The 14,422-nt window shown below is 40.9% G+C and overlaps 1 protein-coding gene across 3 annotated transcripts; it reads right to left on the bottom strand.

The window, feature by feature from the left end:
* Positions 1-661: 661 nt before the first annotated feature.
* Positions 662-14,422, bottom strand: kiaa0895l. 3 transcript variants are annotated; one of them, XR_010930952.1, is made up of 8 exons: positions 14,213-14,422; positions 12,568-13,319; positions 12,325-12,468; positions 10,245-10,377; positions 7,683-7,988; positions 5,871-5,968; positions 3,023-4,384; positions 662-2,957 (listed from the first exon to the last, which is right to left on the bottom strand). XR_010930952.1 is itself a non-coding variant. In XM_067606044.1 (7 exons), exons 2-7 carry the CDS (start codon positions 13,279-13,281, stop codon positions 4,223-4,225), a joined length of 1,557 nt encoding a protein of 518 aa, XP_067462145.1. In that variant the 5' UTR covers positions 13,282-13,319; positions 14,213-14,422; the 3' UTR covers positions 662-4,222. The 3 variants fall into 3 exon arrangements, 2 of the variants coding, with proteins under 2 accessions (XP_067462145.1, XP_067462279.1); XM_067606044.1 differs by having other exon boundaries at positions 662-4,384; XM_067606178.1 differs by lacking the exon at positions 14,213-14,422 and adding an exon at positions 13,825-13,916 and having other exon boundaries at positions 662-4,384.

The following is a 14,422-nucleotide window of genomic DNA, read 5'->3' as shown; positions in this document are numbered from 1 at the left end:
AACGTGTAGTATGAATTATGATGTTAACCACCCTAGTTTAGCATGTAAGCATGCTAAGATTTGCTAATTGCTAATAAACACAAAGTACAATGCACAATTGCAGGTGTTTGGTGACCTGATGATGGCATTAGAGGGAAAGTCAGAATAAAAGTGATTACAGTTCATCCTGAGGGCAATTTGTGAACATCTGTATAAAATTTTATGTCAGTTTATCCGACAGTTCAGATATTTCAAGATTCACTCAAATACTCTGAAGGTTTGCAGTGACTGAAATGGGAGTTTAATACTGTAAATGTCTTAAATTTGAGAGCAGTGTGCAAGAACCTAATTTTCCTACAAGATACATGTAAATAGTCAAGACTATTTAACTATAAATAGTTCTTTTAAGACAGTTAAAAAGGCTGAGCGTGAAAAATAATATTTTACATAAAAACTGATGTACAAAAATAATTTATATTGTGTCTCAACTTTGGTCAGTTGTCATCATGACAGTTTTCTGCTAAATTAACGTTGGCTTTAACATCAGTCTCCACCACACACCACAACCGAGAGCGAGAGGATCCAGATTTACTGTAACTGACATTTAAAAGAAGGTACAATAAAGTAAAAATGTTCCACGTCAGCTTGTTTTGGTGCGTCATGAAACAGATCACAGACGTCATCAAGTGTGTGTACTTTTTAATAAATAAACTGGAAATTCAAGATGTTTTCCAGAACATAAAACACTTGTGCAACATTCGTGCGTTACAAATAGGTGCATTCGTTTAGGCGAATCCGGGCGGACGTTTGTCACCGGTCAGGTTGAAAGCCAATGAGGTCAGCAGACGACAAACCTGCTCAAATTTAAAACATCTGCTTACCAAATGGCTAAAATTGTAAACATTTTTCAATTACATGTTAATCGTTTCAAATGTGAGTATTTAAAATGCATCACAGAAATAGAGTTCACATTTTGGTCAAGTGTTTCTTTAAGTTAAAAACTGGGCTGGCTGTGATGCTTCGCCCACATCCTCTTTGCTGTGACCTGGTTTTCCTGTCTGTCAGCGCCAACTCTGTTCACAGACGGCTTGGCCCAAAATGAATGCCCTGACTGACATCTGAAGTGTCAAACAGTAAAAAGCAGCCTACAAACACACGGCTAGCTACAGCAGATGAGCTCTAACACCCATCGAAGGCACGCCCACAACACCCCCACTTCCTCCCCAGCCAGTGACCGACACGCCTGGACGAGGAGCTACAGTGACTGGCCGAGTTTGGCTGCTAATCAAATAGCCCAACAGTGGATTAATGACGCCACTTTGGCACTTTATCTACATGTTAAAGGAGTAGTTTGACATTTTGGAAAACAATCGTATTCACTTTCTTGCAGAGAGTTTGATGAGAAGATTGACACCTCACATATCTGTGTTAAATATATACAGCAGGGTTGGAAATTACAGCAAAATGCCCCTAAAAAATGTAAAATTGCTCTTGGAATTGAGATGACAGGGGCTTTAAAATGCCCCTCGTAATATAAACAGTTTAAGAATATGTTTAGCAAAGCATGTCTGGATTTTGCTTTGTGTTCAAAGTGCGACTCGGAAATATTTATGCAATAAATGGGTAAAAATACTCACAGTTATAATCTGTAACTGGGATTATAACTCAGTGTGAGTATTTTTACCCATTAAATGTTCTTGCATTATAAATTGAATATTGGTCATATGACATAGAACTAAGATATTTACCATCATTTGAAAAAATTGCCCTGAAAATTATCCAAAACACCCCTGAAACATATTTCATGAGGGCAAAAAAAGCCCTTGTAAACTATTCTGATATACAGCAGCCAGTTAGCTTAGCTTAGCATAAAGACTAGAAATAAGGGGAAACAGCTAGCTTGGCTGTTCTGAGATGGAAAATGGCAACTTCTTATTAAACATTAATATTCTCCTCTCTTTTTTATTATTGCTCTGTATGCTTATAAATGATCTCAATGACTTTGTCATTTTAAATCGTCTTTTTTTGGGGGGGGGTGTGACTTTGTAATATCTGTCCACGGACTGCAGATGAAAAATAACTTCTTGGCAGCAATGTTTATGAATGTGTGCTGTCCCTGTTAAATAAATATGTTAAATATATAAATAAAATAAACTGTTGCTATGTGTGTCAAGCTTCAGCACACATGTAGCTGATAATGATAACAGTAGCAGGTTTACCGTTGAAATTCTTAGTACATTTTTTAATGATGGGTCTTTGATTACCAACAATTTCTAGCTAAATTTGCTGAAATTATCTGTTGCTGACAGATTTTAACAGTGGTAGGTAGCTAGCTAATCCAGCCAACATTAACTTCATGAGTTAGTCTTCAGCTGACTTTTAAATGTTTCCAGATTTAAAACCAAAATCCTGTAAAAAGGATCTTAAATATGCACTTGATGGATATTAATATGATATTGTGCTAAAAGACTGAAGCTAACATGTCCCAGACAAGTCAGCAGCCGCCACAGTTGATAATCCAAGTACACAACACATAATTAAAGAAACAGCATTGTTCTTGTCCTGCAGTGTGAAGCTAGCTAGTTCTTGTATGCTATATACGATATGGAAAAATGTTATTTCATTCTAACATGACACTGTTTGGCTACTTAGCTTACATATTTGAAAAGGTATGTTTTTACTTACCGCTACAAGAGTCTTCGAGCGATGACTGACTGACTATTTGTTTTAGAATCAGTAGTATTCATGCCGTTTACATTTAAATATCCAACTATGCAAAGCTAACAGATGTTTGGTAATTTAGTCTAACGTTAGTTGCATAAAGGTTTGTAGTTTGAGGTTTAGTGTGTTTTTTCTGTGAAATGTAAAGTGTCAGGTCAGATAAGTTGACCATATTCCATTTTACCCGTTTTATTCTTCAATCTATACGGCTCAGATATTAGCGAGCTAACGTTAGCTTTGTCAGTTGGTCCATTTGGCTAGCTAACGCAACACTTACACCTGCAGTTAGTAGCTTTAAACAGTTAAAAAAAAGTTCAATCACCTAGTTAGAAACTCATAAATTGGATAGTGGACCAGGATCTGCTTCCAAAATAGTTTTCATGCTTGTAGGCCCACCTTTAACTTGAAAGTCAGAGTACCTCTATTATGAAAGCCTCGTTATCTGGAGAAATCTAAAGCTTGAGAGGCCTGTTGTGCTTCGTTATGGTTGCTAAGCTATGATTGGTCAATTGTTGTTCGTGAGAGGGGTTTAAGTCACTTGTTTTGTTGTTGATTTCCTCCTTTCTAGTCTCTCTGCTGGCTCCAGCTACATATTGAACAAACAGATATGACAGTGGTTATCAATCCTCTCATCTAAATCTGCAAGAAAGCTAATAAACGTGCTTCCTAAAATGTCAAACTACTCCTTTAACGTCGCAAAAGAAAGTTTGGTTGCTGTGCAGAGAGGGGAGGGGGGGAGCTCGGGGACGGGTCACATCACATCACAGTAGCTTACTGATATCCAAAGACCACCAAGGACACCGTTAAGACAGCTGATTATCTTCTTAACAACACTGATATTTAAATCTCCTCCCTGAGGATCTTTTAATACTTGACTGAGTTCACCGGCACTTGATATTTTAAAAGATTCATGGCCTCAGTTATCACTTCCCCAGGGAGTTTGAGATGACGTGTCCTTGGTGTCCTTTTAAAATGCAAACAATCTAAGGCATAAAACAATGGCGTCTACAAAAAGGAGTAAAGGTATAAAGCTAATACCAGAGACATTCAGTTTGTTTTCTCAAAGTAAAAAACTTAAATAATTGCATAAATAAAGCGTGTGGTTATGAATGTTTAAATCTGTACGCGACATGTTAGCAGTGTCCTGTACAGGCGTTGGATGCAGTGATTATGTATGAGTTTACATATATAATGTTGGTTACATCGTAGAGTATTGAGGTAACTTCATAGTGGGAGTAAAGGCAGGTTGGGGAGGGGGTTGGGGAGCACTTGAACTGTACTTGGCTCTGTGAAAAAGCCACATAGACATGCATTGGACAAAAGTGAAAATGTAGATAGAGGTGTTAGTGTGTACGTCCCTTTTTGTTCGTTATCATTCAAGTTTTACAAAAAAATCGCTCAAATAAAGCATCGATAATACTGATATTTTAAGTGATATTCAGGGCACCACAAGATACAGTCTGTGTACCAACGTCCTCAACGGCCTCCGGTTCTTCCTCCGGCTTCAGGTGGTGCAGGGAGATCAGGGCAGCAGTTCTTGCAGCGATGAATCGTCCAGTTCGTTTACAGCGACGATGTGATCCAGGTGTTGCAGGTACCGCTCCTGGTCTCGCATGAAGTGCGGGATTCTGGTCCTGTTGAGCACAGCCAGGTGCCGAAGCCTCTCCACATCTTCAAAAGACACCTGCACGGGTAGAGATAAATGTTTATCAGTGGAGACGAAGAGGAAAACACCTCCCATCAGATTATGATGGATATTTTCTGGTTTCTTTAGTCTTTGAGTTGTGGACTGTTGGTCGGGACAAAACGAGACATTTGAGGACATCACCTGGGGCTTTAGGTGATCAACATTTTATGGACCAAACAACTGATTGATTAATCAAGAAAATAATTGCAGCCCTAAAAGTAATTCAGTGATATCTGTCTGTACATCCATGGGTATACTGCAATGAGGAAATGCTAATCGCTAATTCGGCATTTTTTTTTATTTATTTATTTTTTTAATGGAGCCAGTTTGCCAAAATGTTAACAAACATAAAGCTAAAGAAATGGGGCTCAAGTTGTAGCCCACAGCTCCCTCACAGAATCCATGGCAACGTTATACTTCCTGTTTACATCCCTCAACGCATTATGGGAACCGTAGTTACAAAACTGAGAGCCTGATTATCCCCCAGTTGAAGTAAGACAAGGAACAATGAATAACAACAACAACAACAACAACAACAACAACAAAAACAACAGGGACAAAACTAGAGCTGCAACGATTAATCAATTGGTGGATTGACAGGAAATTAATCGGCAATTTTAAGCAAAAATACTTGAAATTTGCTGGTTTCAGCTTCTCAGATGTGAAGATCTTTTTCTTTGTCATTCATCATAGTAAACTAAATATCTCTGGCGTTTGGAAATTTGAAAACTGGAAAATTATAATCAATAATCAATTTGGTTAATCAATTAAATAAAAAATTGAATCGGCAGATTAATCAAAAATGAAAATAATTGATACACAAAACCATTAATAACTTTTTTCATGTTGTCAATATTTGTCTGACATCACTAATGTTCAGAACAGTGACGCTCTCCCTCATGGAGAGGTGACGGCAGCGTTTGATTCTACCGTCTATCGATTCTGCTTTTGATTCTCACCGCTTCGTGCTTTATTGTTTCATAAAAACCTTTTACATTCAGAATAAACAGATCAGGAGGTTCTGTCCTTCCACCAGTAAGCTGCAGAGCTGTTATAGTGGCATAATGGTTTTTATGACTTAAAAAGCCCAACAGGGGGCAGAAACTGCACGTTATCTCACTGGGTTCAGGCTAAAAACCTTCTGCATCTGCTTCCCTTTTTAATCTGGATGTTGACTATAATATTTCTAAACCAGCAGGTCTGACATTCACATGATTTTACTTTATTTTTTTTAACTTTTTATGACTTATTACTTTTCTGTTGTCCTTTTTATTTAGTTTTATGTCTGTTTGACTATAAATTCTTGTTGCATTTAATAATTAACTAACTGTATATTATGTGCAGCTGTGAAGCACCTTGTAATTCTGGTTTTGAAGTGTGTTATAGAACAAGATGTTTGCTTACTCAGCGGCTTATTTGTCATGTATACAAATAGGATTTCTATTGGTAATAGCGGCTCTTATTTGAAGATATTGACACTGACCTTGCCTAAGGAGGTCAACATCTTGAAGTCAATGTTCCTTCGATGCCGAAGAATCCGGAGGATCCCGTCCAGGTAGACCTGGTCTTTACTGAAGCAGCCTGGAACAGAGACACAGCATACAGGAGACATTAAGATAAAACCCTTGTCAGACATGGTATATGTAACAATGCCGTCTTCATCAAGCTGGTACAGTGATGGCTTTTTGTTATTCAGATATACTGAAGGCCATTTTTACGTTTATGGCTTTATTCAGACATGACGTTGAATGACAGGACGTTAAGTTGCTTCTCTCTTTGAATTCCTATTTGCTCACATTGTGTCATCTATATAAAGCCTATTCATTTATTACCTGGTCCAACTATTACTGTGGTTCTAAAAAGGGTCTTTAACGTGAAGGGAAAGTTTGTTTTATAGACCGATCTGATAAATGAGAAAATCAATCTCCTCAGTGGGTTACAATGGTTTCTTTCACAGAGTTTCCTGGTTTATAAAACTGATTTTGTACAGAGGAGATGATAACTGAGATATTTTATTTATTACACAGTGATGCACATTCCTCTCTCTCTGCATGTTAAACCTTGCATGCTGCGATGGTCTCTACATTGACCACATTCGGTTCTTTAATCGTGATTTTTATGTAAAAGTGACTCAAGAGTTTATTCAGACATGAGACCGACATGTTAAATTAATGTAAAGAAGTGCAAGTCTGTGCTGAATCTTATCTTTCTCTAAAGCTGAGTTACTCTCCAGCGTTACCTGTGTGTGTGTGTGTGTGTGTGTGTGTGTGTGTGTGTGTGTGAGTGTGTCTATACTTGTGTTACTGATGTTATGGGGACATAAATTAGACAGTCACTTGTGGGGACCTGCCTCTCGTTTGGAGACAAAAAGCAAGTCTGCTTAACGTAAATCGTTAAATTGCAGGGTGAAGATTTGGTTTAATCCAACTTAACCCTGACAAAACCCTTATTATCGGCCCTGAGAGCATTTCTGAAGAAGTACAGCAGTGTATCGGTCCATTAGCAGTAAATGTTAAGCAAGCCTCAAAAAACTTGGGCGTCTCCTTTGACCAACACATGAACTTTGAGTGTCTCGTAAAGAAAGTGGTTCAGTCCTGTTTCTTCCATCTAAGAAACATTGCGAGCTATATTATCCTTTCAAGGTCTGGGAAAAAAATAATTCATGCTTTTGTGTCCTCTGGTCTTGATTACTGCGATTCACAGTTAACAACCCTGAGTCGCTCTTCTGTGTCTCGGCTCCAGTTGCGGCTGCTAGACTGCTAACTAAACGACGTAGGGCACGCGTCACACCAGTGTTTACTACCTACACTGGTTATAAATACCTACACTGGGCCCCCACCCCTCTGGAACCGCCTTCCCCTACTAATAAAAAGCGCAGTTTGTCAAGTGTTTTGTAAGCACTTTACCTGATAACGTGTGACTGTTCTCAGTGTTGCTTTCACTGTTTTTATTGTTGTATTTGACTTCTTTGTAGTTTTATGCTTTTATTGTTTATTAGATTGACATTAAGTCTTGTTAAACTTTTTATTTTTCTTATCTTATCTTATTCTGTTTTTCTATTTCTCTCACCTTGTAAGGTAGGGTTAGGGTTAGGCAAGTAGTGCTTATGAGTTCCTCATGTTGTGGGGACAAAAAGCAAGACCCCTTAACGTAAATTATTAATTTTAGGGTAATTTTAAGGTTATATTAAGGTAGTCTCCAGGAAATGAATGTAGGTCAATGTAATGTCCTCTGAAGTGATGGAAACATGGCTGTGTGTGTGTGTGTGTGTGTGTGTGTGTGTGTGTGATTTCACCAGGCTGCGAGGTGTCCGTCTGTCCCCTCTTGGCTCGCAGACAGTACTCCCAGCGGACGTCCGGGTCCTGGACGAAGCGTGCGATGTGACTGAAGAGCTGGCTGAAGCTCATGCTGGTGGCGTGGTACACCGTGTAGTACAGCAGAGCCGCGCGCCACAGGTAGGGCTGTTTCCGTAGCAACACGCTGTGCAGGCTGGCCAGGCCCTCCTCTGTGGGATTGGCCGGTTTGAGGCCGAACTGCTTCCTGCCTTCTGTAGTGGCCCACGGCTGCTGATTGTTGTTCACTCCTCGCAGATAATGCGTACCTGAAAGAGAGGAACAAACATTGCTTATTCACTCAAATAAATCCAGTTTTATTCGCAAGTGGAAATCTGCTGTAAAACGTCTTGTGTTCTGCATGTTTGGGTCTATTTACAGACGTTATCGTAGATGACTGGACCGACCCAGATGATCTGAACAGAGAATGGTGGCTGTGTTCGGTGGGTCCAGAGTGAAATATCTCATCAACTGTTGGATAGTTCAATCCTTGAGTGTGACAGTCCTCTGGCTCAAGCTCTATATCTTCTATTTCCATAATGTAGCAGGTAGCTAGAGGCGGTGCAGCACTCCCCCCGCCGCCATAAATCTCAACCTTCCTCAGTTCGACTGGAGCTTTTCTCACTTGTGCATCTTTGTTTTATTAATGCTGTTCAACATCACCTCCTAATAAACACACACACACACCCTCACTACCACATCTCACTGTATTTATCTTTTATTTAATGATTATGCTCTTTGTTAAAATTAATATTAATTATTATTTGCTTTCAACCTGCGTCTCCCCTCACTCTCACGCCAAATACACTATGTGGGCATTAGAGATGTGCAGAGAGCCCAGTATTTGTATTTGTATCTGTATTTGTTGAGGCAGCAAAATTATTTGCATTTGTATTACAATAAAAGTGGAAAGAGGCTTAAAAATCCTGTTTTTGTTTTTATTACGCTTATAATTTTAGAAAATTAAAAGATTAAAATTAAAGTGATGTCCAAATTAAGAAATATGCGTCATGTAGCAGGTGGATGTGACTCCCCTCATTGAGACCTGAGGAGAGACACTGACATAGCGACTATAACTGACCTGCTCGCTGGTATTTGACATGTTTTGTTTTTTTCTTTCCAAAAACAAATAATTTTAAAAATATTTGTATGGAAACAAATGTAAAAAAAAACAAAAAAAAAACAAGCACTATTTGTGCTTTGCCGAATAACGCATTTGTATTCGGGCACCCAAACATTACACCCATATGTGACTGTTGGGCGTTAATCTGCTGCTCTTACACCCTCCACTGCTCTGGTTTCAGACTTTCCTCCAGATGTTGGAACCTGGCTGCAGGGATTTGCTCCCATTCAGCCACAAGAACATCAGCGAGGTCCAACACTGACTCTGGTGGATGAGGTCTGGCTCACAGTCGAGTCCAGTTCAGTCCAGTAAATCTAAAGAGATTCAGTTTACTATCATGTAAAAAAAGTTACTGATTCATTTTCTGGCAATCTACTAATCGACTGATTATCTAATCCTGTGGAAACATTCGCACTCTGCTATCTCTGTCTCTGCTGACTGAAGAGTAATCCAACGTCTTTACGTAGGAATCATTAACTCGAGTAGAACACGTCAAAGCGAGTTCAGGAAAAAGCAGCTAGAAAGATCCTAAAGTTCAACCACTTCATCACACATTGACTATAGCGGAGAAGGTTCGTCGACTAGTTGAAAGACAGAAAAAGTGTCTGTTTTGATCAGCAATTAATCGCTGAAGTTGTTTTTTCTCGCAAAAAACAAAAACAAAAATTCATTGGTTCTGATGGTTCAAATGTTAGAAAACAAGCAAAAAATCCTATAACTGTAAAGTGAATCTCTTTGGGAAACAAAAAGACATCACTTAGTGAAATGCATCTTTCACTGTTTTCTTTTCATTCATTTTTAATTGATTAAGCTAGAAAATAATCATTAGTTGCAGCCCTGGATACCTTGACGAGTATCAGACGGTGTTTTTATTTTAAATAAACATTGATTCAAGTGTATTAAATCACTGACAGTCAGGGTTGATTTCTAGCAGCCAGCTCAGTTTGAAGACAGTTTCAGGTTGATTAAATACCTCGATCTCTTATTGAAGATTTTTGTCTCTTCTCAGTTTTTTAAAATTTTTTAATTAGCAAATAATGATTAACTAGCAGCTTCTCAGCAGCAGTTTACATCAGCTGTAACTAATTTACGTTAAAGTAAAGGTTCACAATTTGTAAGTTTTTCTTAAAACAACAGTCAGGAGCCCAAATGAACATTGAACAAGATTCTTCTTGCTGTAATTGTTCCTCATGTTCATACTGACCATTAGAGGATACCTTCATCTTCATCCTTCATCTTCTAATGGTCAGTATGAACAGGAGGAATGATGACAGTGAGGAAAACCTTGTTCAATGTTCATTTAGGCTCCCGACTGTTGTTTTAAGACAGACATTGTGAACCCGTTCTTTATTACCGTAATTATTTGAATATCTGATCCTCCTCTTTTCCCAGCACAACGTACCTATTTCATGTCTCAGCATCCCCTCCAGCCAGTGCTGTCGAGCTCCGGCCAGGTTGATGGTCAGAGTGGGACGACAGCTCTCCACCACCATCACCGCCTGAGACAGCAGCTCGTCAGACAGACGCACCACAACCTGAAGACACACACACACACACACACACACACACACACACACACACACACACACACACACGGCAACATTAATCATCATCATCAAGTTCCACACGGCTGGTAGTCTGGTGGAATTCATCTCTGTACAGATGGATTAGCTGTAACAATACATCACATAAAAAAACACCAGTGCAAACATAAAAAGACATAATCATCGTCATCATCCTCGCTACCGGTAGTTTAAACAGTGTCAAACTCATTGGATTCTTTCCATTAGAAGTCGTAAACGCAGTGCAAACAAACAGATCAAACAACTCCTTCCTCAGGAAAGCACCAACGTCTCCACGCTGCAGACGTTTTATTGGGGCTTTATTGCTGGTTTTAGGCTTGATCTGTATGTGAATATGTCCGATACCAGATTGCACACGGCTGTGCGGTGCGTTTTGAATTTATAACTGAACTAATAACAGGATGCAAGCTGACATTTTTAAACAGCAGCATGCAGGTAAAACATGAGACAAATGTAGCTGTTGTTTTGGTTTCCTGAGGGGAAGGGCTGCTCAGCGGGTGCGCTTGATTTGACTGTAACTTTGAGATAAACCTCCTGAATTTGCACCTCAGATTCAGTCAAAACTTTCATCTCCAATTTCGACTGAAACCTCCATGATCGTCAACCAGGAAAGAGGCAGAAAAAAAGGCTCAAAGACACCTCGACTAGTTTGATTAGTACTGGTTTCAGCTCTGGTTATGTGCTGATTTGTGTAATGTGAGCTCAAACTGCACTGCAGGAACGCTAGTGGGGCCTATCACACACACACACACACCTGCAGGGCGGGGTGAGTCCAGGGTTAACACACATACTACCTACCTCTCAAATTCTACAATAAACAATAGACCACTCCCGTTTCTTTGTTAGGGGGGGAGGGGAGCCTTGTTTGTTCTCTGCTGGTCCATCGTATCAGGTGAACACGGAGCAAACATCAACATACCAACCACTCCTGCTCGTACATTAACTAAAACTAACAAACCTGTGCTCACATGTCGCAGAAATACTGCAAATATTTTACTGTTCTGGTGAAATATCTGTGTAGGCTTCGCTTTCAGGAGAACTATGAAAATTTTGACTGAAGTTTTGTTGGAATTATTTGACCGTTAAGTGCTATTTTAACTTCCTAAATATTTATTTTCCATTAAGAACTACAATACAGTCCAGACAATAAGTATTAGGACAGTTACACATGTTTTGTGCTTCAGTCTCAGCTTGGATTTGAACATTATGTTTATGTCGGTATAGAAAGAGCTGTGAGACCTTTCAACACATAACGCCCAAAGTTTAGAGGTTCAAAAGTAACTGGACAGACACACATGAAGTCAAGTCATCATGTTTCATATTTTGTGGAAAATCCTTTGCAGTTGATGAAGTTTTCGACCCACAAACATCTGCGGACGCTTTGTATCTTTTCAACCCTTGAAATTCGGGCACCGCGTGTTAAAAAGAGCGATATATCTCGTTCTCTTTCTCCATTTTTTCAGGCGACGATTAAATGAAATGATTTCTTTTATACAACCGGAGTGAAAACGTTACATAACTCTGAAAAATTTACCACAATCTGAGGCTCTTTTCTGGACATCCCCAGTAAAATCCCCAGTTAAATAACAGTGACGTTTACATAGTTTTGTACAAAATCATCAAATGTATGAATCATTTCCTGTCTGGCAACTGTGTAAAAGTTTTTACTGTTTTTTTTTCACTTGGTTGGATGGGGAGGGGGGGGGGTTGTTGGGTTTTTCTTCCTGGTGTCTTTTGTGTATGATGAAAAAGGATAAAAGGCTAAATCTCCCACACAGTTCTTTCTATATTGATGTAAACCTACTCAAATTAAAGACTTGGCCCTTTAATGTATAATCCATTACTTTATTTCAAAGCATGTGTGACTGTCTGGACTGTATATTATCAGTCAGCACTCACCTCTCCCACGCAGCCTTCTTTCTGCAGATATTTGCGCACAGCAGCCCAGACCTGACTTTTAGGGAGCACGTTGCCACCCGTCACTTCCTCGAAGTTCTCATAGGAGACAAACTTCTTCAGGACGCACTCCATGATCCCGACTGCCTGCAGTCAGATAAAAACATCATCATCATCATCATCATCATCATCATCATCATCATGTGAACTCACAGGTTGATTCTTGGGTGTTTGATCCTGATGTACCTGTTCCAGGAAGAGGCCTGAACCCTCTCTGTACTTCTCGAGCACGCTCCTCGGCTCAGGCTGAGCGTATTCAAACTGCGGCTCGTACTTGTAGTCGGACTGGAAGAAAGTCTGCTTCTCCTGCTCCAGGTTAAGAGGCCTGAGGGCCACCAGCAGACAGGGCCTGGAGGAAGTAGGCAGCGTCGTGCTCCCCGTCCCCTTAGCGATGTGTGGCAGGGAGGTAGCCGGGCGCATTTGGCCCCTTCCGGCCCGCAAGTAGTTGACAGAGCAGGTGCTCTCACTGCGGCGCATCCAGCCGCCCGCTCCCAGGCTGGGGCTGGTCAGGCTACGAGCCGGGGGCGAGGGGGCGGCCGAACCGCTGCGCCAAGGAGGCTGCACAATCCGCCTGTCCGCCATCTGCTCCTGAGACCCCCGCAGGCGCTGGGGCGTCATCTCTAGGCTGAGAGGGCGGCGGAGCGGCGGCCTGGGCGTGGCACCGCCTTTTAATGACGACGACGACCTCCTCTCTACTACCTTTTCGCTGTTTGTCTGGGCCGGTAGTCCGTTGTGGGACACCTTCTCCTTCTTGGCGACATTGCTCCTTTTGGCCGGCGATCTGGGCTTCGCGGCGGTGGTTTTGGGGGCTCGGTTGCCTGGCTCCAACAGGTCCCTGCTGCTCCCGACGCTCTTACCCTCAACCTGATCCATGAAGACTTCCCCTGAGTCCAACACCATCACCACGCCTCAGACTGCACCTCGTTCCAGCCCCGACGCTGTCGACAGAACACAAAGATGAACCTCATTAACTCCACCAGGACATTTCTCCCTTTCTTGTGGTTTTTGTTGTCATGAGGAAAACCTCGCATTTACAAAAATATAGAGCCTCTAAATGTCCTTTTTGTAAATCTGCCTGAACCTTTTTATGTGTAAAACACTGTAGACTTGTCACACTGTGTGCTATCTTCTTCAAATACAGACCGCAGACAGTTGTTTAGACTGAAAACACTTTTTTTTTTTTTTTTTTTAGGCGGACAAAATCTCAAAATTTTCACTGACTTCAAAGACCAGCTGCTGTGTTTTTGTATCACCTGGAGTGTTTCTAACACTTTCACAAGAAACTTTGGGAGGTTTCCTTTCCGACAAAACCTAATTTATACATATATAGTCACTGTGGTTCAGACATTTTAATTGCGAAGAGGGAGTGGAAGAGGTTAAAGTAAACTGCTGGTGCTGTGTGTGAGTGTGAAAGAGGAGGAAAATGGAGTTGATATCACTCACTGCTGCTGTTGCCGCTGCTTTCATCAGATTAGAGCTGAGAAAATGATGGGCAGCAGCTCAGCAACGTGCCAGAGTTAGTGTCAGACTGTGATTGTGGTGGAGACACAGACAACAGGAAGGCTGTACTGTCCATGATGAGTTTAAACAGGCTCCACATGAACAAAGCTCCTCAAACAAGTGATCTCCCACCAACTGTCAAGCTAACATTTACTCATAACGTAAAGTTTTAAAATAACCAAACACTAGTTCTATTTTAAATTCACCATGGAGACACTAGAACAAAACAACTGACACAGTTCACAGTGATTTCCTCTCTAAAAGAAGACATCTGTTCACCATCAGCCCCTTTAACTCCCCCAAACCGACAACAACTGACAGTCCGACTCACCGGCAGCGTGTCCCGGGAGGATGTTTTAGGTTTCAGCCTTTTCATTGACTCATGACGGCGGCAGCTCCACACAGACTGAGCGTCGGAGCTGCTTTTCCTCACCGGTGGATGATGATAATATGCGGATAACGGTTCAGTGTGGAGCGCGGCCTGAGGCTCCTGCCTGGGCCGGCCAGGAAGCGGCGGTTGTGTTGGAAGTTATGACGCGGT

This window comes from Thunnus thynnus, chromosome 1 (genome assembly GCF_963924715.1).
Source record: "Thunnus thynnus chromosome 1, fThuThy2.1, whole genome shotgun sequence".
Classification (NCBI taxonomy): domain Eukaryota; kingdom Metazoa; phylum Chordata; class Actinopteri; order Scombriformes; family Scombridae; genus Thunnus; species Thunnus thynnus.
This window is presented reverse-complemented; position numbering and strand designations above follow the sequence as displayed.

What these genes read in the sequence shown, in the direction of transcription:
- kiaa0895l (XM_067606044.1), bottom strand. Translation starts at nt 13,281, where the DNA reads ATGGTGTTGGACTCAGGGGAAGTCTTCATGGATCAGGTTGAGGGTAAG. An exon ending in GATGCTGAGACATGAAATAG is followed by an intron (nt 7,989 to 10,244) that starts GTACGTTGTGCT and finishes CCTCTCTTTCAG; the next exon opens with GTACGCATTATCTGCGAGGA. An exon ending in GACGGACACCTCGCAGCCTG is followed by an intron (nt 5,969 to 7,682) that starts GTGAAATCACAC and finishes TCTCTGTTCCAG; the next exon opens with GCTGCTTCAGTAAAGACCAG.